The following is a 24,166-nucleotide window of genomic DNA, read 5'->3' as shown; positions in this document are numbered from 1 at the left end:
CCCCCCAACGAGCTGGACCCTCTCCCCATCCCCTCCAGTCAGGGGTGAGGACCACAGGGAGAGCCGCCGGGGGGCGGGGGGTGTTTTGAGAGACAGACCCCAGGCTCTCCTCCTCCGGCAGGCCTGGGGTTGCTTCCGGAGGGTTCTGTGGGCTTGTACCCAGGGCCAAGGCTCAAGGGAACCCACATCTGGAGCAATTCTGGGGTGCCGATATCTCACCGGGCCGGGGCAGCCCGGGGGGTGCAGGGGGGAGGTCAATGCTACTTCCTGGAACTGTGCCCTATCCCGACCAACTGGGTCGGGACCCCCAGGACAGCCCCCGCCAGCCTGGAGGGACACAGGAGACCTGGGACGTGCCCTCAGCCCTGACAGGCGCAAGCGGCAGTGTGCGGGGGGCGGGGGACGGGGCCGGCAGGACGCACGGCCAGGGAAGCGGCGCGAGAGGGGCCGCTCCTGAGCCCCCTGGCCCGGGCGCTACCTGTGCTATCGGGGCCCGCGCCCTCGCGCTCTGCATGCCGCGCCAGGAGCCCGTTCCTCCGCGGGGAGCAGGCGCCGAGTCCGTGTCTGCGCAGCTGGTGCCGCTCGCAGTTAGACTTGGTGGAAAAGAAGGCGTCGCAAGTCTGACAGGGGAAGGGTTTCTGACCTGCAGAGAGAAGACACCGTGACCGCCCGCCCCCTCGGGCCAGCGGGCCAGCGACAGAGCGGGAGAGGCCTCTGTCCTGGAAACTGAGTCTGGAACAGAAGCAAAGAAGCTACAGGAGCCCAGCTACAGGGCACACACGCTCACACACACACACCGCCTTCTTGCACACACGCACACACACGCACCAACAGCTCTCATACACACATGCACACATGCACTTATAGCTCTCATGCACACACGCACACTTACAGCCCTCTTACACACACACACTTACAATCTCATCACACACGCACACATGCACTTACAGCTCTCGTGCACACACACACACAGCCCTCATACACACATGCACACACAGCACTCACACAGCTGTGCACTTAGTCCTCATACCCACATGCACACACCCGCACTTACAGCCCTCATACACATGCACACACACACTTACAATCTCATATACACACATGCACACACACAGCTGTGCACTTAGTCCTCATACTCACATGCACACCAGCACTTAGAGCCCTCATACACTCACACATGTGCACTTAGAAGCCTCATACTCACATGCACACATGTGCACTTCCAGCCCTTGTACACAGACGCATTTACAGCCCTCGTACACACACATGCAATGCACTTAAGAGCCCTCATATACACATGCACACACGCACTTATAGACCTCATACACATACGCACGCATGCACACACAGCCCTCACATATGCACAGTCCTCATACATGCACACAGCCCTCATGCATATGCACACACGCGTGCGCGCGCGCACACACACACACACACAACTTCCCCCCACAGCATATGTGTAGCGCTCATCACAGAGCAGGAGCCGCGTGCACAGTAGTGCAGGGGAGAGGGGTGGGGACGCCGTGGGTGTGTCTGCCCTGGTGGTGACTATCCCAGGACCCACAGGGGTCCCAGGCTCCCAGCTCTCCCTTGAGCGCCAGTGACAGAAGCGACTCAATGGCTGGGTGCACACGCTTCCCCCAACACTTGGGAAAGGGCCCCTCCCCTCTGGGCAGCCCCCGCCTCCCCCCAGCACCAGCCAGCAGGCTACGGCGACACGGAGTGGGGCCAGGACCAGAGGGAACTCAGTACCCCAGACACCCACCCACAGGCCTGCAATACCCTGAACCAGATGTATTCTCATGGCCACACGTGTGCATGCACCCCCACCCTTCACGTACACGTGATCAACATGCATGCACACACCACAGCCACACAACATGGCACACACACGAGCACAACCCTCGGGTGCATACTTACACACTCACCACTCGCACCTGTACGTGAATCAACACGCATCCACACGTGTACACACCTAGCACTGACCTATCACCCCTGCCACTCAGAGATGTGGGTGCACTCAACACATCCACACTGGCACATGCGTCCACACGCACACACGCGTGCACCCACCCCCGCAGCCTCGCTGTCCCTGCAGGTGGCCGGAGCCTGGCAGGGGGAACACCCCCTCGTGGGCACCTCCTCTGACCCCCCAAGTGAGCGTCGCTGGCCCCAAACCCCCCTGGGGGCCCACTGGGAGGCTCCCCCGTCCCTGCCAGGGGCAGAGCCGAGACCCCAGCCCGGGCGGCCTCCAGGACTGCCATGGAAGCCAGGGAGGGGGCAAGGGAGGGGCCTCAGGTGCCCAGCTGGGACCCACGCCAATCCCAGGTGCTGCTCCCCGGGACGCTGGACCTGCCAGACGTGGATTTGGTGGGGCAAGGGGGGCACGAGGTCGCCCCGGCCAGCAGGTCAGGAAAACGGCACGACTGGACGCGCTGTCTGCAGCTACAAGCCCACTCGAGAGACGGACGCCGGACAGGGTCACTGTCTGACCCTCGCAGTGTGGGGACGGCCTGCCTGCTCCCGGCACACAGCTCTCGGCCACCCCTGCGCTCTCCCGCGGGCAGCATCCCTGGCACTGGGGCCAAGGCACAAAGGCTGGACGCTGTGCGCTGGAGGCCCTGGAACGGCCGGGCACCGTGGGACGGCACGAAGCAGAGGGGCAGGTGACTGAGTCCGAGTCCCGCACCATACTGGGGGACTGTGCACTGGACCGGCCCAGTGGAGTGGACGCTGCTGGGAAGGGCCTTGGTGAGACCAGTGAGACACCAGGTGAACGGCAGGGACAGCACCAGCCCCCATGTGCAAGGGGACTCAGGACTGGGTGATCTGGTCCTTTCCCCTTGTGGGTGCCCCAGACCCTCAAGGCCCCAGAGTGGGACTGGACTGCAGGGGCTGCCACCTGCCACCAATGCCTGCTTCCTCCCGGCGGCCACCCTGGACCCGAGTCCCTGAGCAGCTGTACAAGACGCAGGTATGGGGGCGGCAGAGGCCAGCGGCGGGGATGACCCTCCTGCTCAGGGGTCTGCAACCTCACGTGTTCCTGACGCTGTGGGGTGGGTGGGCCACAGACCGGGGGCAAGGTCACCCATGGACAGAGGTGACCTGTCCCCACCCCTCTGTAGACTCCAGGGTCCCCATGGACAGAGGTGACCTCCCCGTCCACCCAAGGCTTTCAGGTCCCCTCTTGATCACTGCATGTCAGGATCAGCTGGTGCCCCCTGGAGCAGGGCCAGACACTGCCCCCACACACCGCGGAGGCCCTGCCTGCCCGCAGCCTGTCCCCCAAGCTGAGAGAGCTGCCCACTCCTCCCCCAGCCCCGGGGGCACTCCCCGGCTCCTCTGCCACGGCCCCCCCTTTGACACGAAGGCACCAGATGAAGGGGCACAGTGGCACAGCACGGGCCCCAAGGACAGGAGGTGACCCCCCAGGGTCTCCCAAGGACAGGAGATGAGGACCAGCACTGAGCATGTCCTCACGGTCCTGCCCCCAACATCCAGGCTGGGGGTGCCCAGCCCCCCTCCGCTCCCCCAGGCCAAGCCCCAGGCACCTCCTGTCATCCCTCCCGGCCAGTCACGGCTCTGACGGCCCCTGGAGGGGGCTGCAGGTGACAGACAGGACACTGCTTCCTGGCTCAGATGGAGTGCAGGGGACACAGGGACTCACTGGACCACTCGGAACACTCCGGAAGGTGGAGGCCGGACAGGACACAGAAGAGAGTGAGGGTCGAGACACCGCGTGAGGGGCTGAGACAGCTCAGCAGCCACAAAGACACGGACACCACATGGCTCCAGGCCACCACGGAGGGTCCGCAATAGCCTCCAGCCGTGCTGCTGACAGTTCTCCACTCGGCCTGAGGAAACTGCCTCGTGGGTGACTTTTAGGGGACCTGCGTGTCGCTTGAGGCACTAGCAATACGGGTGTCTGTGAGAGCCGGTCTCCTGGGGGCGGGGCGGGGGGCCCAGGAGGCGCTGTGGGGTCCTGAGGATGTGGGGGCTCCATCCTGCACAGGAAGCCCTCCCCGCCGCACCCCTGCACTGAGAGCACGCCAGCCTGTCCCGAGGCACGCGAGGGTGAGCACGCATTGACACGGACGCCCCGTCCCCCGACTCCCGCTTACCTGTGTGCGTGAGCAGGTGCCGCTGCAGGGAGCTGGCCCAGGGGAAGACGCGCGGGCAGTGGGGGCAGGAGAGCCTCTGGGGGCAGCCGGGAGACGGGGCTGGCCGTCCCTGCTGGGCCTTGTCGTCCAGCGGGCCCGGCTGCTCCTCGCCACCGGCGTCCTGCTGCGGCCCGTCCTGCGCAGTCTGCAGGAACGGGGTGAAGCGGTGGCTGTCCGTGGTGGCCAGCATCTTCTCCACGCTGGCGAACTCGCCGCTCGAGTCCAGGTCCAGGCCTCCGCTGGGCTCCCGGGGCCGGCTCCGCAGCGCGCGCTTCCGGCCCCTCTTCTTGGACACGCCCGCGGGCCCCAGGTCGGGCGGTGAGGTGGGCTCCGGGCTGCTGGCTACAGGGGGCGCGGGGGGCGGGTCACTGCACTCGGCCGGGCTGGTGGCGGCTTTGGGGACGCCAGAGCTGTCCGCGGTGGCAAGTCCGGGCCCCGGGTCGGTCACCTTGGCTCTCAGCAGGGTGGGGGCCGAGGACACGGACGAGATGATCTGGGCGATGGAGGCCAGCGGGGGCAGCTCCTCGGACGCAGGCGGCTTCGGCAAGAGCAAGGGGGGCTTGGGGCGCAGGGGCCGCAGCAGGGCCGGGCCGCCGAGCAAGCTGGAGCCGCTGACCAGTGTGGACGGGTAGATGGGCACCGCCAGGCGGACAGGGCCCTGCAGGGCCTGTGTGGGGCCGCTCTCTGGAGCAGAGGCTGCGGAGGGGCCCCCGGGGGGCTTGGGCTTCTCCGGGACCGCGCCGGGCCCCGCGGTCGTGGTCGCCGCCGGTGCGAGCGGGGGGGCGGCCGGGGGCTCCGTGCCATCCGCGTCCTGCGCGGGCTTCTTGCCCTCGGCGAGGACGGGGGTCTCCTTGTCCCCCCTGCGGAGGCTCTTGGGAACGGACAGGTCGATGGGCTCCATGGAGCAGTCGTAGGGGGCGGGGCCCGCGCTGAGGAACAGGCCGGGGCTCTCCTGCTTGACGTGCACCAGCGCCAGGCCCTTCTGCGAGAAGTCCAGGGGCTCGCTGAGGTGCACGGGGAAGCCGCCGGCCGGCTCCAGCTTCACGGTCACGTGCGGCAGCGGCGCGGCGCCCGCGGCGTGCAGGAAGCCGTTGTGCGGCTCCAGGAAGGCGGCCAGGGGCTTGCGCTCGGAGGCCGAGGCGGGGCCGGGGGCGGCGTCGGCGGCGAGCACGTAGGCGTCGATGTCGCTCTCGGGCACGTGCACGTGCTGCTTCAGCACGTGGTGCACGCAGTTGCGGCGCGCGGTGAAGGCGGCGCTGCACTCGCGGCACTCGAAGGGCTTGCGCGGGCGCGCGCAGTGGGTGCGCATGTGCACGCGCAGCGCGCGGTGGTGCTGCAGGTCCTGGCCACAGAGGCGGCACACGGTGTCGGGCGCGCAGAAGGCGTCCACCAGCTCGGCCGCGCTGCTGGTCACGTACTCGATGTTCTTCTCGATGTCCTTGCGCGTGGCCTTGAGGTGCTTCTTGCGCAGGTGGCGCTCGCAGTTGGCCTTCACGGTGAAGGGGTACTGGCAGATGCGGCAGATGTAGGGCCGCTCGCCGCTGTGCGTGCGCAGGTGGCGGATGAGCGCCGCCTTGTCGGCCGCGATGTAGTCGCAGATGTTGCACTGGTACGGGGAGATGCCCAGGTGGGAGCGCACGTGGGCGCGCAGCACGCCCGAGAAGGCGAACACCTGGTTGCAGAAGCGGCAGGGGTACAGCACCTTGCGCACCGCCGGCGCCTTCTTGCCGCCCGGCCCCACCATGATGGCCTTCAGCTCGGCCTCCGTGACCTCCTGCTTGATCTTGGCCTCCACGCCCAGGGGCAGCAGCGCCTCCAGGAGGCCGTCCTGCTCCAGCTGGGCCTGCACGTCTGCCGGGCCGGGCGGCTCCGAGCGGGAGGCCGGCAGGAAGAGGGGTGCGGCGGGCGCCCCCGACTTGGACTGCAGCAGGTGGGCCTGCGAGGCGGCCTCCACGGCGCCCCGGAGCAGCTTGAGGGGCGGCGGGGGCAGGCTGGGGCTGGTGCAGCCGGGGGACGTCTGCTGGGCGCTGACCAGCGGGGGTGGCGTGGAGGCGGCCACCAGCGTGCGTGGCGTGACCAGGGGCTTTGGCTTCAGCGGGGGCATGTGCTTGAAGATGGTCTGCAGCGGCGCAGCCGGCGCCTTGGACAGCGGCGGGAGCCCGAGGTGCGGGGGGGCCGCGGCGGCCATCTGCAGGATCTGCTGGATGTCGGCCAGCTCCACAGCGGACTCGCTGGACACCGGCTTCACCACGAGGCCGCTGTCGGGCTGCAGCAGGAAGCCCTTCTGGAAGGGCAGCACGGCCAGCGGGCCCCCGAGCGCCGTGGCCGAGAGCCCCAGCACGGCGGGGCAGCCGGGCTCGGGGGGCAGGGGGCCCCGCAGCGCCTGCTGCTGGATGGCCTGGTTGTCGTCGGGCGGCAATTCCTCGGCGGGCGCGGGCCCCACCTCCCGGGTGTGCCGCAGGCCCAGCAGCGCCAGGAAGAGCTTCTGGTCGGGGGCGTCGGCGGGCGGGCTGCGGGCCGGGGTGGGCGCGGCGTGGGTCTGCACGTGCAGGGTGAGGGCCGCGGGCATGGGGAAGGCCTTGTCACACGTGTCGCACACACAGCGGTGCTGCTCGCTGATGCAGCGGCGAAGGTTGGTCTCGCACCAGGCCTGTGGGAGGGCGGGCGGGCGGTTAGCGGGCGCTCTGGCTGGGGGCTGACCGCCGAGCCCCGGGGCACTTCTCGGACACAGTCAGACGGGACTGAATAAACACGGTGGCCTGGGCGTCTCGCAGTGGGGCGCGTGGGGAGGCCACACCCAAAGCAGGACCGGAGCCGGGTCCTGGGTGGGCAGCATGGCAGGGGAGGCCCGGGACCAGTTCCCGGGTAGGCAGGGACCACAGGGGGCCTCGGGGGGCTGCGGGGGACCGAGAGGCCCAGTTCCCAGGTAGGCAGGGACCACAGGGGACCACAGGGGACCACGGGGGGACCGAGAGGCCCAGTTCCCGGGTAGGCGGGGACCACAGGGGACCACGAGGGACTGAGAGGCCCAGTTCCCGGGTAGGTAGGGACCACAGGGGACCGCGGGGGACCACAGGGGGCCGAGAGGCCCAGTTCCCGGGTAGGCGGGGACCACAGGGGACCGCGGGGGGCCGAGGGGGACCGAGAGGCCCAGTTCCCGGGTATGCGGGGACCGCGGGGGACCGAGAGGCCCAGTTCCCGGGTAGGCGGGGACCGCGGGGCACAGACGGGGACAGTGGGAATCACGGGCCCCGGGGCCGGGCCTGGCGTGCAGCGCAGACCTGGGAGATGCGCGGGAACTTGCGGCAGGAGAAGTCGGTGAAGCCCAGGTCGTGGAAGCCGGCGGGGATGGCCGGGTTGTTCTGGATGAACGGGCGCCCGGCGGCGTCGCGCGGCAGCTGCTTGTGCACCAGAGCGTTGTGGCGCAGCAGCCCGCGGTGCGTGCGGAACGTCACGCAGCACACGTCGCACCTGGCGGGGAGAGCTGGTGTGAGGGGCCGTCTCCACCCCCGAGGGGCCCCACCGAGGGTCAGAGGTCAGGGTCCGCGCTCCCAGGCGCCACTCCGGGGCCGCCCAGCACGGAAAGGGTCACACCTGTGTCTGCAGCTGCCCCGTCAGCCACGGAGAGAAGCCGCCCCCGAGCGTGCCGGCCCACAGGCAGCGCTGGCCTGGGCACTCAGTCGGGCGGTCACGAGAGCCACCTGGTGGGCCTCGTCCACTCCGGGGAGCCGGGCAGCGCCACGCCCTACCTGAGCGGGTTCTCCGAGTGCGCGTCCACGTGGCTCTCCAGGCTGTGTCTGCACACGAACTCCTTGAAGCAGATGGGGCAGTGCAGGAGCTCGTCACCGGCCCTCTCCAGGTCCACCGAGCCGTCCTCCAGCGTCTGCGGGGGGACAGCGGCCACTCAGCGAGAGGTGTCTGCGGGGGCTTTCGCCCTGGGGAGGCCAGCCTGGGCCAGAGGCGGCCACAGCCCTGCCCTGCACTGCCCAGTCCCTCCGTCCAGACCCACCATCCCCTGGGCCCGCCTCTCCACCCACCCACCCACACCCCACCCCTGCACCTACCACTCACCCACCCACCCACTCACGCATGCCCACCCATTCCCACACAGCCACCCGTCTGGTCCCCCACAGCTGCCCACCATCCTCCCAGCAACCCCCACCCCCCGTCCACTGAAGAACAGGCAATGAGAGCGCGGACGGCCAGCAAGGCCCCTCTCCTGTCCAGACAAACAGGGTGACCCCGCGGGCTGGCGAGGTTGCGCAGGGGCGTCACGGCCCTCCGGTGCGGGCAAAAGGAGGAGCTCGCCTGCGCGAACACAGAAGCCGCTGGTGCCGGCACCCACCTTCTTGGTGGATACCAGGTCTTCCTTCTCGGACTCGGCGTCATGGCTCAACTTCCTCTTGGAGGACAGTCGCCTGCGCTTCAGGGGGGACAGGGGGGCCGATGCCGTGGCGCCAGTGGGGTCCTTCTCGTGGATCTTCATGTGCCTGTGGAGCACACGCACACAGGCGGGTGAGCAGAGCGCGGGAGGACAGAGTCCCCGAGCTGCTGCTTCCGTGGGGTGGGAACGACGGGAGACCCTTCCCTGCAACCCACGGCCCCACAACTGAGCAGACACGGTCCCTGCCAGCCGCTCACCGACCAGGCGAGCAGAGGAGCAGCCGTGGGAGCCCCGCCTGCCCACACATCCCCTCTCCTGCCTTCCCGAGCCTTGTGGGGGGCGGGGAGACAAACGTGGCCAGGGCCCCGCGAGAGTCCCAATCCCCCAGGGCCACGCACGAGGCTCACCGTGCATCGCCCAGCCTTTCCGGGCGCACACCTTGCCTCACGGGGAACAACGCCACCGCAAAGCCACGTTCCCAGCACCAGAGCGACAGGACAGCAGGGAGGGCGCCGGCTTTGCATGTGGCTGGTCTGGGTTCCATCCCCAGCACCCCACATAGCCCCCCGAGCACCACCAACGTAATTCCTGAGTGCAGAGCCGGGAGGAAGCCCTGGGCATCGCTGGGCGGGCCCCATCCCCCAAAAGTGATGGTTCCCATCCCAGCTCTACGCCCACGACAGCCGCCCCCGAACCATGCTGGGTTCACGGAGGCACACGCAGATGTGTGGAGCCTGCCGCAGGGTGGACACCTCCCCAGGCCACGCAGGAAACTGTCCCTGAACCGAGGCTGCCCACTCTTGGCACAGCTCACGTCCAGCACCAGAAACGGGAGCAGCTCGGCGTGTGTCCAGCGGGGGCTGCAAACTGGCACCAACACGCATCAGCGAGCCCCTCAGAGGGAAGGTCCCGCCGCCCTCCAGGGCAGCAGTGTGGACGAGCCTGGGCCTCATTTCCTGGGGTGGGCACCAGGGACAGGGCCCCACCCCGCTCACAGGGCAGCGTGAGGCCCCCAGCCCTAGCCCCCTGTCCCAAGCAGGGCCAATGAGGGGCCCCGCCCAGAGCACGCGGCAGAGAGCACCCCTCTCCCCCGGGAGGTCTACGGCCCCCTCCAGCACGGCTACCCTGATTCAAGGCCCAGGGACCCCCTGCCCTTTCCCCAGACCACATGCATTGTGACCCCTAGGGCCTTGGGTGACCCAGCCATCCTCCCTTCTTGGCCCAGTTTGGTCAGTACACACACACACACACACACACACACACACACACACACACACACACACACACACACACACACACACACACACACACACACACACACACACACACACACACACACACACACACACACACACACACACACACCCCGTGCCAGGTGGGCTCCGCCTCTCTGGCTCATGGCTGCACGGGCAGCTGGGGCGGCCGGGAAGGACAGGGCTCGATCCCATCAGATGGGAGCCTGTGAGGGGCACCCCTGCTCACGGGCCCCCGGCAGCGTGGTCCCTGCCTGGACATCTGGCGTGTGGGACCAGGGGCCACGTCAGCTGGGCCCCTCCTTACACAGGAGGTCAGCGAAGGAAAGAGGGCGGGGCCCAGGGTCCGGGGGCGGGCGTCAGGCATGTGCCCGTGCCCGTGCGTGCCCGTGCCCGTGCGTGCGCGCTCCGCACGCACCCGCGCTTGCGCAGACGGTGAGTGGGCTCGGCTGGCGGCTGCTCGCTCTGGCTTGTCGGGTGCAAACAGGTTGGACGGGTTGTGCCCAGACAAAGGGGGAGAAAGGCGGGTGTGCAGGGGGCTGGGGCCCATGTCTGCGCCCCGGTCCATGGTCTTCCCACCAGCCGGACAGGAGAGGATGGCCCTGGGCGGCCACAGGGCCCGCCCCGCCCTGTCCTACTTTCAGCGGTTCAAGTGCGAGTGCAGGCAAGCGCCTGCACCTTCCCCTCGGGACAGAGAAGCACCACGGGACGAGCAGCTCCAGGATGCGGGCCGCCGGGAAACAGCCAGGGGCCACGCAGAGCAACTGGGCAGAGCAGGGCGCAGGGTCCGCAGGGCACATGCAGCCCCGACCCCTCTGACACGCCACCCGCAGGGCACAGGGCCTCCCCAAAGGACTCAGACACACCTGGGGCCACCGGCCAGCACTGCGCAGAGCAGACAGGACTGACGCCAGCACCTCACGCCCCTCAAACGTGCCTGCCCACGCCTGAGGTGGGCCAGAAGACAGGCCAGGGCTCAGGGCTCATGGACTGGCAAGCACCTGACCCGGGTCTGAATCCCGGGGCCGCACGGCCCCCCAAGCATGGTCAGCGCAGCCCTGGGGGTTCCCAGGGGTGGCCGAGTCCCCAGCACTGCAGGCCCTTGTGCTGACCACGCAGCCCGGTCATCAGTGGCCCCCTTCGCCCCCGAATCACCCACGATCCTCATTCCGCCAGCAGGCCGGACTCTAACCCCAGAACAGAACCAGCGTGCAGAAACCTTACACGCGCACTGAAGACACCTGCAGGGGGCCTCGGCGAGGGAAGTCAGGCGTTCCCTGCACCACACCCGCAGCTGCGGAACCCGGAGCCCGCCGTGCGGAGGGGGCAGAGGTGGGATGGGCGGGATGTGTGCCGAGCTCTGGACACGCTCTCCCCAGAGCCGGGGGGATGCGGGTCTCGGCACGCCTCTGCTGGAGCAACGGCCCCCGAGGCCTCCAAGACACCCTCACTTCCGGGAATTCAGACGGAGACCCACCCGCCGGCCACGGTCACGGCCACACTCACACACACCAAGAACCACATTTCAAATGCCGGACTGCGCAGCGGCCCATGGCCGGCCCAAGGCCAGCACAGGAGTCCCCGCCTCGCCCCCAGTTGGGCCCTGCCCACCTGTGCATGTTGCCGTTGGTGGTGAAGGACTGGCCGCACACGGTGCACTTGTAGGGCCGCTCGCCCGAGTGCACCAGCATGTGGCGGTCCAGGGAGCTGGCGGAGCTGAGCGACTTGCCACAGATGCTGCAGGAGTGGTCGGCCCCGCCCGTGTCCGTGTTGTGCTGTGGGGAGCAAGGGGCAATGTCAGGGCACTGTGCCCGTGAGCCTCAGGGGCGACGTGCCTGGACCCCACTGTGCCATGGGGAACCGGGCCAGTGCTCCTGCTCCAGGCGAGACTCCCGGGGGGTGCAGGGAGCACTGTCTGTGGAGTGCTGCACAGGGGTGTGGAGGCCTCTGCTGAAGGGGGTGTCTAGCAGACACGTTCCTTCCAAAGCCTGTCGTGTGAGTGGGGCCTGCTCGGCACCGAGTCACGCCCAACAAGGAGCTGCAGGCAGGCCAGGGGTCAGCAGGGCAAGACAGGAAAAAGGCCCACCTCAGGCAGGACACTGTCCCGGAAACCACACACATACACGTACTTAAGAGTCATGTACACACACGTGCACACTCACACCTAGGGAGGACAGACACACACCTTGAGAACGTGCATGGTGAGCTGGTGCTGCACACACACAAGTACACACATGCACACACCTGGAGAACGTGCACGCTGAGCTGATGCTACACACACACAGGTACCAAACATCCACACACCTGGAGAACGTGCACGCTGAGCTGGTGCTGCACACACACAGGTACACACACGCACACACCTGGAGAACGTGCATGGTGAGCTGGTGCTGCACACAGGTACACACACGCACACACCTGGAGAACGTGCACGCTGAGCTGGTACTGCACACACACAGGTACCAAACATGCACACACCTGGAGAACGTGCACGCTGAGCTGGTGTTGCACACACACAGGTACCAAACATGCACACACCTAGAGAACGCTGAGCTGGTGCTGCACACAGGTACACACACACACACACACACACCTGGAGAACGTGCATGCTGAGCTGGTGTTGCACACACACAGGTACCAAACATGCACATACCTAGAGAACGCTGAGCTGGTGCTGCACACAGGTACACACACACACACACACCTGGAGAACGTGCACGCTGAGCTGGTGTTGCACACACACAGGTACCAAACATGCACACACCTAGAGAACGTGCACACCGAGATGGTGCTGCACACAGGTACACACACGCACACACCTGGAGACTGTGCACGCTGAGCTGGTGCTGCACACACACGTACGGGTACACACACACATGTACACACCTGGCGGATGTGCATGGTGAGCTGGTGTTGGGTGCTACAGAGCTTTTCACACAGCGGGCAGCTGTAGGACGATTTCTCCTCCTTCGTCTCCTGCCGAGAGAGCAGAGGCTGAGTCCCCGCCCAGGGCCTCCCTTTCCTGAATGGCTGGACCTGGCCCTCGGCTGTGGACAGGGCTCTATCCCGGGACATGTCTGCATGGAGCATGTCATGCTGTGCCCCACGGTCATGGTCACCAGGATGGCAAAGTCAGCGGCTCCCCCCACGGACCCTGGGTGCCTCCTGAGGGTGGACGCCCAGTCTGTGCCTGTGCCCAGCCTGGCAGCTGGCATCTGCACGTCAACCCACTGCGGCGGAGACGGGAAAGTACTCGTGCGCTCCTGCCCTCTGACCTGTGTCCTTTCCCACTTCGGGGTGGCCGTGGAGGCACTTGAGCCCCTGCAGCTCTTTCCCTGCCTGGAGGGGTGCAGCGCCTGGCCGACTGCCGAGAGCTCTCAGGAACCCCAGGGTGGGGCTGGACGCTCTCCCAGGAGACTAAGTCACTGAGTACTGGGGGGTCCTGGCAGGCGAGACGGGGGATGCCCCCACTCTGAGTCTCTCCACCGCACACCTGAGCCCATTCAGAGCTTTCCTGCAGCTGCTGGTTTGGACCCGTTTCTGGCTGAGGAAATGGGTCCAGAGAGGTCCGGTCAGGGGGACGCCAGATGCAGATGAGGGAGAGAAGGGGTCTCCCCACCCTCACCACGAGACAGAGGGGCCATGCAGACAGGGGTGTGGAGCCCCACCCACTTGGAGGCTCCGGAGCCCCCCCGAGGACGCAGACAGGACATGCAGATGGAGGATGCGAGGGGAGTCGGCCACGTCAGGCTCACCAATCTGTGCTCACCAGTGAACTCCGTTTCCCCGGGCCCCAAGCCCACAGATGCAGGCTACAGGAATGTGGGGTTCCCACCCAGCACCCAGCAAAACCCGCATCACAGCCGTATCCCCGACAGGCCTGGCCCATGGCGGCTCCTCTGCCTCGGCGGCTGGCTGGCCTCAAGGGCACTGGTGCAGAGTCAGGAGCAGGGAGCAGGGGCCCGGCCCACGCCCAGGAAGTGCAGGGGGCCAGCTACGCCCAGGCTCCCCGAGCACCACCAGGTGGCCGACCCCAGAGCCCAAACCCAACAAAAACGGTGTGCAGGTGGGGGCGGGCCGCCAGCCTGTGCCCAGCAGGGCCGTGGGGCCACTCTCCTGGAGGGTGCCGGGCGCTGACAGGTGCGGGCACAGCTAAGGTGCTAACTCCAGCCTGACGAGGCGCCGCCACAGCTAATCCAGGCTGGAGAGGGCCGCGAGGTGTGGGCAGCACCCCAGGCCTGGCTCCCGCCGCTGCCCGGAGGGTAAGCAGGGTGGCCGGGGGGAGGTGAGCAGTGACAGGCTGGTGTCCCCTGGCGTCCTGAGTCCTCGCTGTGGCCTGTGGGATGGGTGGTGGGTGTCTGTCCCGGGCTCGGACGTGCAATGGCGGGGGTGGGGGATGCATGGCAGATGGACAGATGCACAGGCAGGAGAGAGAGACAGAACCTGTTCTCGGAGCTCACGCCTCGCCGGGCCTTGGGTGCCCGTGCAGGGGGCAGCAGAGAAGAGGAGAGAGAGAGGAAGGTCAGTGCCCACCCCAGCCCGCGCGACCCACACGGTAATGACGGAACCTGCAGGGTCCAGGGGTTCTGGCCGGGCTGTCCAGGAGGGTTCGGAGGTAAGGCCACACCCCCCCACACCCCAGGAACCCGGCAGCTTCTCCCGGTCCCACATGTGGGGCCACGCACACCAGCACCTCCCGCAGTGACCCCCCAAAGCAGCATCTTCCCTCCAGGTGACCTGAAGGACTGACCCCTCTGAGGCTGGCTCGCGGCCCCAGGCTCCCACCCTGCTCTCTGCAGGCGACTGTGGGGCCCCAAAGTGCCCACACTGATGCGCTGAGTGAGGACTTGATTCAGAAGCGAGGTCCTCCAAGAAACACGCTCACGTGGGCTACAGAAACTCAGTCCTGAAAGCCTCGGGCCATGTGTCCGTGCATAAGTCAGTGTGCGTGGGTCCGTGGGTGTGCAGGCGTGGGGGAAATATAAGGGAGTGTGCAGGTGTGTGTGCGCACGTGTGTGTAGGTGCCTGGGGGTGAGCAGGTGTGTGTGTGTGTGTGTGTGTGTGTGTGTGCAGGTGTCTGGGGTTGTGCAGGTGTATGTGTGCACGTGTGTGTGCATGTGCAGGTGTGTGTGTGTGCAGGTGTGTGTGCGCACGTGTGTAGGTGCCTGGGGGTGAGCAAGTGTGTGTATGTGTGTGTGCAGGTGTATGTGTGCATGCGCAGGGGTGTGTGTGCATGTGTAGGTGTGTGTGTGTGTGTGTGTGTGTGTGTGTGCAGGTGTCTGGGGCTGTGCAGGTGTGTGTGTGCATGCGCAGGGGTGTGTGTGTGTGTAGATGCCTGGGGGTGAGCAGGGGTGTGTGTGTGTGTGCAGGTGTGTGTGTGTGTGCAGGTGTATGTGTGCACGTGTGTATGTGTGCGTGTGCAGGTGTCTGGGGCTTGGGGATGACTGTGTGAACGCGGTCTGCTCACACGACCCCGAGGCTCTGAGACGCAGGGGTTGGGGCCCTAGGGTTCCTTCGCAGGAAGCTGCCCATCTAGCCACCCTCCCAGCGCCCAGGCGCTTACCTGGTTCCTCCTGCCGATCCGGTTTGGTCCCGGCACTTTCGAGGGAGACTTGATCCGTGGAGGGCTCCCGCCGTTCTCGGCCACCTTCCCCACGGCCATCACGGCGGACATCATGGTGTTGATGGAAGACAGGTCGGACCCCTCCACACCCGCTGGCGAACTCGACGCCATCATGACGAGCGTCGTCGTGCTTTGGGGTCCTCAGCCGTCTAGCTGCGGACCAGAAGTGGCCGGTGTGCACTCACAGATGTGCCCACGGCTGTGGCCACAGGTGTGCTCCGGGTACCCCCAAGAGGCCCCTCTGAGGGCCACACCCGTCCCTCCCGCGGGCACCCATCCTTGCCTCATGGTGTGAACGGCGTGGCAGAGCTCTGGGCCACACACACTGCGAGGGACAGGCCAGCTTCCTCCTGGGGTGGCCGCTAAGCCCGCGAGGGTCACCAGGGCCAGACCCTACCTTCCTGCACCTCTCCCGGGGCCCAGCCCTTCTGCTCCCGGACACCAGGCTGAAACCCAGGGCTGACCCATGTCTCGTCCAAATACCGCAGCCGCAAAGGCCAGCCAGGGAGATGGACGCAGGCCAGTGCATGCCCCACCCCGAGGAGGAGGAGACCCTGATGTTACTTTCTGGTCTGGGGTCCAGTGGTGCCCAGGGCTTACTCCTGGCTGTTCTTAGGGGTCACTCCTGGTGGGGCTCGGAGACCCTATGTAGTACCGGGGACAGGACTCAGGTCAGATGGCAGGCAAGGCAAGTGCCTAACCCTTGTGCCATCCCTCTGGCCCCAAAACCCAGTTTACTTTATCTCAGGAATACGTGCACACACCAGGATTACCTCCATGTTCTGGGTCTCCTCAGGACTGTGTCCAGGCCAGGAATGCTCAGGGTCTCTGTCTTCACTGGGTGGACACTGCAGGGGACAGGCAACGAGGAGGTCAGCAATCCTGCCACAGAGCAGCACCCTGGACCCTACATCCCCCGAGGCTCCCCAAACCATCGACCTCAGAAGCCCCACGGCTGTGCTGGGTGCGCCTTCGACACCCCGTTTCTGCAGGTCGCGTTTTACTCCCTGCTCACTCCAGCCCCACCCCGCCTCACCTCCAGACCCCTCCTAGGGCTCCCCCAACAGAAGGCCCCGACTCAGGGACACTGACCTGTCCACTCACGGCTGCCCAGGCAGTGTCACGCGTCAGCTGAGCAGCTCAGCCGCCTATGGAAGGGGACAGAGAGGGTCTTGGTGCTGGGTCACTCTCATGGGATACCACCTGCCCCACCCTCGGGAGCAGGCCATCCCTCCCGCTGCCTGATCAGGGCCTCCGGCGAGGGGCGGGGCTGCAGAGCACAGGTGGGCCCTGCTGTCACCCCGGAGGGCACAGGCGCGAGGGGAGCGCGGGGTGTGCTGAGGCCGGAGTGGCTGCTCCCACAGCCCGTTTGTCCGCCTGGAGCCCCCACAGCTGCACACGCAGGAAACCACGCTGGGGTGTAGTGGGATGGGGCTCCCCTCTGCACCCCACCACCCCGAGACGCCCCAGACACAGGGCCCTGCGGGAACCACCTCTCCCACGTCCCGCAGAGCCACACACACCCCCTCAGGAACCCACAGACCTAAACCCCCACTCCTCCTCACAGGCGCAACCCCCGGGTGACGCAGGCGCAGACCCCCAGGGGAGAGGCAGGTGCAGCCCCCAGGGTGACGCAGGCGCAGGCCCCTGAGGGGAGACACAGGCGCAGGCAGCCCCCCAGGGGAGAGACAGGCGCAGGCCCCCAGGGTGACGCAGGCGCAGGCCCCCGAGGGTGACACAGGCGCAGGCCCCCGAGGGTGACGCAGGCGCAGGCCCCCGAGGGTGACGCAGGCGCAGGCCCCCCAGGGTGACACAGGCGCAGGCCCCCAGGGTGACACAGGCGCAGGCCCCCGAGGGTGACACAGGCGCAGGCCCCCGAGGGTGACGCAGGCGCAGGCCCCCGAGGGTGACACAGGCGCAGGCCCCCAGGGTGACACAGGCACAGGCAGCCCCCCCAGGGGAGAGACACAGGCGCAGGCCCCTGAGGGTGACACAGGCGCAGGCCTCCAGGGTGACACAGGAGCAGGCCCCCAGGGGAGAGACACAGGCGCAGGCCCCTGAGGGTGACACAGGCGCAGGCCCCCCCAGGGGAGAAACACAGGCGCAGGCCCCCAAGGGCGAGACAGGCGCAGGTCCTTGAGGGGAGAAACACAGGTGCAGACCCCCGAGGGCAAGACAGGTGCAGACCCTGAGGGTGACACAGGCGCAGGCCCCCAAGCCGTGAGCCACACTCCCAGCAGTCGGTACCGGAGGCACCACACCAGAGTCCGCAGGCAGACCTGCAGGGGGAGAGGGCAGGGAGGGGAGGGAAGGCTGGGGGACTCCTGCAGGTGAGGGCCCTGGGCCAGAGGACAGGCCACAGGCAGGGCAGAGGCAACAGTGGAGAAGGAAGCATCTGCCCCAGGAACTTCTTTCCCACCAAACCCCCGCGTGCCCCCCAAGCCCATCCCTCAGGGCTGCCCCAGGATAGGGTCCCTGTCCCTGCATCCCCAGAACCGGGGCCTGCTCACGCCTGTGCAGGATGGGGGGGGCGCAATCCCGCACACCCCCAGTGTCCTGGGAGCCAGGGCTCCGGGCTGTGGGGCCCCTGTCCCCTGGGAACAGGGCCCCCCCCCGCGTCTGCAGGAAAGTGACACCCAGAGATGGACCACTGCCAGCGAGAGGCCCTCGCAGCATCAGCTCAGCAGCAACGACCACAGGCCCCGGCAGGAGGGGCGGGCAGCCGGGGAGAACAAAGGCCCCGTTCCCGCCCCCACAGACCCCCAGAGCACTGTGAGGGCCAGGGGACTGTCCTGCCCCACCCCGGGCCAGGGCCAGACACAGGAGCCCACGCCTGGTCCCGGGCTGTGTTCTGGGCGCCCGGCCCCCTGCCCACGGCAGACGCTGTGACCAAGGCTGTGCTGGCGGCGCCCCCCTTTATCTGCCCTCCGCAGCTCGCCGTGCTGGAGAGTGGCCTCCAACAGCCCACTTTATCTCACTGACCGCTGGCCCCGCCCGCCTGTTCCTGCAGCTCTCGGGGCTGCTGGCCCGGCCGGGGCGGGGCCCAGAGGTGCCGACACAGAAGCTTCTTAGCCATCCCTGTCCCAGGTCACCCCCAGCGGGGCGGCCCAGCTCCACTGCAATGTCCCCCCAGCCCCCGAGAGAACAAAGACGAAGCGTCACTGGAGCCGTGGCAGCTACCAGGAGCCCCAGACGGCCCGTGTGCTCCCTGGAGAGCGGGAGCCCTTGCGGAGTGCTCCCTCGCAGAGTGCTCCCAAGCAAAGGCCCAGCTGGCGGCGGCACAGACGCTGCCCGTGCGTGCCCACCCTCACAGCAAGGTACTTTCAGGGGCTCAGCTCATGGCCAGGAAACAAGGGGGACGAGGAGGAAGCAGGCGTGCGTGTGTCCGGCTAGGGGGCGGCCCCTCGGGCCCCACGGCCAGCCCAGCGTCTCCAACAGCGACGGCTTCCTCCCAGCAGTGCGGGCAGGAACAACCTGTGCCAGCGGGGGGACGGGCTTGCGACACGGCCCAGTCTCCCCAGAGCCCGAGCCCAGGAAGCGCGGCCACCTGAGGCCCGGCCCTCAGACCTGTGCCCCAGGCACTCGGCAGCTGGGCTGGGCAGGGCCTCTGCCTCCCTCGGGGAACAGGAGCCCCCAGGCCACTGCCCCCGGCACGGCGAGAAGGAAGAGGGACAGCTGGCATCCCCAGCCCAGGAGCCAGCCCAGACTCGGGACCGAGCGGGTGAGGGCCACGCGGGTGGCCATCACGGACGCACGGGCCGCGGCCACGCTGCAGGCCAGCACCCCGTCTGGACGGGCGGACGGGGACAGCGCCTGGCCTTCGCCTCCCACCCCTCAGACACGCTTCCTGTGCCGGAGGAAGTCAGTCCCTCTGCGCCTGCCGCGGTGACCCGTGGGGGGCGGGGAACTAAGTGCCTTTTCCGGCCTGCAGAGAAAGAGGATCTTGGCACCCGGCGTGGCTCTCGCATCTGAAGCACACGGCCGGCCACACGTGGGCCCGACGTCTCGGCCCCAAGAGCCACCAGCCAGTCAGGCCGGGCCGCAGCCTGGAGACCCCAGAGGGCCCTCAAAGGGGAGGGGCTGGGAAGGAGCCTGACACCTCCCCCAGGAGGAGCCCCTTGACTCAGTCACAAAGCCGGTGCTCCCTGGCTTTGGGTTTGGGGTCACGCCCTTGTCTGGCTGGGCAGGGGGCAGCAGGGGGAGGCCAGCCTGGGAGCAGCTCCCAAGTGACCGGGGCGGAGACACAGTGGGCGGGGCCATGGAGCCCAGCTGGCAGGCCCTGCAGGGAGCGTGCATGCAGGGCCCCGGAGGCGGGAAGGAGAGGACCGGACTGAGGGCATCTGGGGAGCACCCCGGGGTCCGCGGGGGAGGGGACGACAGCGCTGGCTCTGCTGGCTCTGACCAAGGGCATCGGGGGACTTGGGGGCTGCAGGCTATTCCCGCGGTGACAGCCCCCGCCGGGTCCACAGGGCGCGCAGCCACACACTAGGGTAGCCCCCAGGGCTCAGGGACCCCCCAAAAGGACCTGAGCTTGACACTAGCTGGTGAGGCCTGGGACTGCAGGGCCGAGAGCACAGCCCCCCGGGCCCACCCTCTCCCAGGCTGGGGCGTCTGGGGCAGCTCTCCCCAAAGGCCAAGTGCCCCAGCGTGCTCACGGCACAGAGGCACACAGGCATCAGAACCCCATGCGTGGAGCCTCTGAGCTCGCACACGCCCCTGCCTGCCCCCAGGAGCACTGTGCACCGAGCAAAGCTGCAGGTCAGTGGGCGTGTGAAGTCACAGGTCCAGCCGGGCGGGAAGGAAACATCTTGCTCACAGCCGCACAGAGCAGGGGGCCGGGGGCGGGGGGCCGGCTCCATGTCCTGTGCCCACCTGGCGGTCCACCAGGCCGCAGTCGTTCCAGCCGGCTGAGCCCAGAGACAAAGGCGGGGACGGCTGGCCCCACACTCGGATGGCGGCCGAGGCCCACGCCGAGGCCCAGTTAATAATTAAAGGCCAGGGCAGCACATGGCAGCTCCTGAGAAGCAGGCCCGGGGTCCCGGAAGCCAATCCCCTTGTCCTGAGACCAGGGGGCGTCTCTCACTGCCTTAACCTGGGGCAAAGGTGGGCTCGCGCGGTCACTGCATTGGAGAAACACCTTCCCGGGGAAGCCGCGGTCAGCTGGGGCAGGCGCCTCCCTCCGGACACAGGCCCTGGGCCCTGGAGAGCACTGGGCCAGGCTGACCCGCTACGGAGCAGTCCCCCCGTGCCTCACACGGCCCCGAGCACAGGTGCAGGCTCCCAGCACCCCTGCCAGCTCCTCCCATGCCCGTCGGAGAAAGCCAGGGCCCGCCGGGCGTCCCTGCCTCCTGCCTGCCACCCCCGTGGAAGAGCCCAACTGCCACCCACAGAGACGCACGGGTCGGACCCGAGCAAGCGCTGGCCACAGCCATGAAGTGAAACACGAGCCCCCAGAGGGAGGCTGCACACACAGGCACGGGGGACACGCAGCGCTCGGCAGATGGGCTGGGTCGCCTGTCCATCCTGAGCCTACCCGCCCGTCCCCCACCCTGGCAGAAACCCCCCGTTTCCTCACCCACCAACCCCGTGCCTGTCTGCACACCTGTCTGCCGCCCCCCACCCGCTGCCCACCTGCCCACCCTCAGGCCCCAGGGCAGGGACAGCTCCTCTCCAGGGCTCCCCGGCTGACTTCTAGGCCCAGGGGCTCGGGTGGGGCCGCGGCCCTGAGCTCTTGTCCAGGGACGGCACATGAACAGGGCTCACTCCCACGCTGCCGGCACCCCCAGTGTGTGGTCACCCCTGGCCACGCTCCGCCCAGGAGGCTGGGAGCACAGGAAGCGAAGCCCTTCCTGCCACGGCCCTGCGCTGAGCTCTGGCCGTGAGGAGCCGCCTGGAAGCCCCCGGTCCAGGTGCCCCCGGTGCAGGCATCTGGAGCAAGGTTCCGCGTCTGTCTCGTGCCACAGGGAGGACGCGTCGCAGCACCTCAGAAGCAGGGAGTGTCCTCTGCAGGCCGCAGGCGGGCTGGTCACAGTGGCGGGCAGCCGCCTGGGCGGCTGCTTTACAGGAGCCCGTGTGGGCACGCTGAGGAGCGGCCGGCGGGCGTGCAGGCCCAGTTCAGCCTCCGACACTGGCCTCTCCTCCCCGGCAGCCGCTGAGGACACAGAGTGGCAAGCACGGAGACGTGCAGGATGGGAGACAAATGCCACCAGGCCACCACAGAGGTGTGTGCACGCGGCCGCCCTCCTTCCTCCCTCCCTGTCTCTTCTGAAACGCCAAGACCCTAAGGCCAGGGCAAAAGCAGGAGTTTAACTTACCAAACCTCACGCTACCTGAGAACCCCAGGTGGGAGAAGATCTCTCGCCACAGCGAAATGTCACCATTTCGTGAGAAATTCGCTCGAAAAATGCATCAGCAACGGTAGCCAAGCAAGGAGCAAGGAAGAAGGCCCAGGGGTACAAATGCCGCACTGACCAGCAGGGTGCCCCATGCGCACACACACTTGCAAACACAGTGCCCACCACAGCGAGACTCGCGGGGAGGGCAGCGGGCAGCAGAGCCCAGCTCAGACCCTGGCTGGCTCAGGGACACAAGTGAGTGGGTGCTGCACGGAGCTCCGGGCTGAGCACAAGCACACACCCCCAACAACACACCCCAGCCCACGCACACGGCACAGCTCCATACAACACGCAGTGCCCACACCTGCACACACGCACGGATCTTCCAGGCTGCCCAGAGATGGGGGGACCCACTCACTACCTCCGGCTTCCCCAGCCCCCGACGCTGAGGCCTGAGCAGGGCAGACCTGTGCCCACCACAGCCTGCCTTAGCCCCAGGGGCTGTCCTGGCAGAGGGGAAGCCGCGACGAGTCCCTCAGACGAGTCACTGAGGGAGCCAGGTGGAGCCGCTTTCTCCAAGTGCCACGGACAACAGAGCACCGGCCGGCAGACCCCATGGCGGGACCCCGAGAGGGGACACTCACGCCCCCCGCACTGTCAGGAGTGAAGCCGGAGCCTGAGCACACGCGGCGGGGCAGCAGCAGGGGGGAGGCCAGGGCCCACTGTCCCGCGGTGCCGGCCTCTCCGTGTGCACGCTCAGAGCCATGCTCCACAGGGACCTCTCCGATCACGCGAGCCTGCGGCTGTCGTCGCTGTGGCCCCACCGTGAGTGACTCACTGACCCACACCAGCACAGCTGCCGGGGAGGAGGGTCCTTCCCCGGGGGCCGCCAGCCCTGAGCGTGCTGCTCGGGGTGCGTGCAGATCGGGTGACGGCCGGGGAGAGCAGGATGAAAGCGGGCTTTGTCTGCGTGTCCTGAAACCTCGAAATCCTGGACCGGCAGCAAAGACACACGCAGTCCCGCCTCCACGACCCGCAGCCAGTGCCCCAGCCTCCCCCTCCCTCCGGGACTCCCCGCGCGCCCCTGGGCTGGCCCCACTTACGTCAGGTGTGCGAGCAGGGCCCAGGGCACGACGGGCCTTCAGCACGGGTGCCCAGGACAGAGGAGCTCGACTCGGCCCACCATCCCGCCCTTCCCAGTGCCCCCGCCCCGCCGGGCCCCTCACGGCACAGGGGCCGTGATTCACGGGGGCTCCCAGCCAGCAGCCAGCAGCTGTTCAGGCCCTCTCCTGGGTGCTGCACCAGCCCCCGCCCCGCCAGTTGTCCCCCAGCACCTCCCACCAAGCCGCAGGCACTGCAGGTCCTCCCCCAGCCCCACTCCCCCCACCCCACCTGCCCCAGACAGCCCCACCGCCTGGCTGCCCGGGAAGCAAGAACCTGCCCATCGCAATTGAGGCCCATTCCTGCACCCCCGGGTCCCCACAGAAATGTCCCTCCAGGCTTGATGAAGGCAAGGAAAACTCTGATATGACAACCGTGCACAAACCATGGAGTGCTGGCCTTGCTTTACTCACACGCTCCACTAAACATGGAGTGTGCAAACCATGAGCACTGCCCGTGCGGCACTACCCACGGAGTGCTCACCATGGTACACTAACCACAGAGTACTAACCAAGCTGTAGGAACCATGCTGACCTAACCACGGTACACCAAACAGAGCACTAACCACGGGACTCTAACCTAGAGTACCAACCATACTGCACTAACCATGGAGCACTAACCACGCTGCACTAACCATAGAGTACTAACCACGCTACTAACCATGGAGTACTAACCACGCTGCGTAAACCATGGAGTACTAACCATGCTGTGCTAACCATGGAGTACTAACCACGCTGTGCTAACCATGGAGTACTAACCACGCTGCATTAACCATGGAGTACTAACCACACTGCTAACCATGGAGTACTAACCACGCTGCGCTAACCATGGAGTACTAACCATGCTGCACTAACCATGGAGTACTAACCACGCTGTGCTAACCATGGAGTACTAACCAAACTGCTAACCATGGAGTACTAACCACGCTGCACTAACCATGGAGTACTAACCATACTGTGCTAACCAAGCTGTTCTAACCATAGAGTACTAACCACACTGCGCTAACCATAAAGTACTAACCACACTGTGCTAACCATGGAGTACTAACCACGCTGCACTAACCATGGAGTACTAACCATATTGCGCTAACCATGGAGTACTAACCACACTGTTCTAACCATGGAGTACTAACTGCACTGCGCTAGCCATAAAGTACTAACCACACTGCTAACCATGGAGTACTAACCACGCTGCGTAAACCATGGAGTACTAACCATGCTGCGCTAACCATGGAGTACTAACCACACTGC

General features: G+C 67.0%; 1 protein-coding gene across 5 annotated transcripts in view; it reads right to left on the bottom strand.

Annotated features, from left to right (window-relative positions):
- Positions 1-24,166, bottom strand: part of RREB1 (ras responsive element binding protein 1) — a 50,549-nt gene that overhangs the window by 4,933 nt on the left and 21,450 nt on the right. For 3 of the 5 annotated variants that reach the window (XM_055126124.1, XM_055126122.1, XM_055126123.1), the window contains exons 2-11: positions 16,513-16,568; positions 16,194-16,268; positions 15,361-15,573; positions 12,684-12,773; positions 11,409-11,572; positions 8,506-8,650; positions 7,910-8,043; positions 7,442-7,631; positions 4,122-6,810; positions 479-643 (exon numbers count right to left, since the gene is read on the bottom strand). In XM_055126124.1, the coding sequence (XP_054982099.1) occupies positions 479-643; positions 4,122-6,810; positions 7,442-7,631; positions 7,910-8,043; positions 8,506-8,650; positions 11,409-11,572; positions 12,684-12,773; positions 15,361-15,534 (3,751 nt within the window). In that variant the 5' untranslated portion in view covers positions 15,535-15,573; positions 16,194-16,268; positions 16,513-16,568. Of the gene's footprint in view, positions 1-478; positions 644-4,121; positions 6,811-7,441; positions 7,632-7,909; positions 8,044-8,505; positions 8,651-11,408; positions 11,573-12,683; positions 12,774-15,360; positions 15,574-16,184; positions 16,269-16,512; positions 16,569-24,166 lie in introns of all 5 variants that reach the window. The other 2 variants (XM_055126125.1, XM_055126126.1) reach the window with 2 other exon arrangements.

Source organism: Sorex araneus, chromosome 2, assembly GCF_027595985.1.
Source record: "Sorex araneus isolate mSorAra2 chromosome 2, mSorAra2.pri, whole genome shotgun sequence".
NCBI classification, from domain to species: domain Eukaryota; kingdom Metazoa; phylum Chordata; class Mammalia; order Eulipotyphla; family Soricidae; genus Sorex; species Sorex araneus.
The sequence above is the reverse complement of the archived record's forward strand: the minus strand, read 5'-3'. Positions and strand labels throughout refer to the sequence as shown.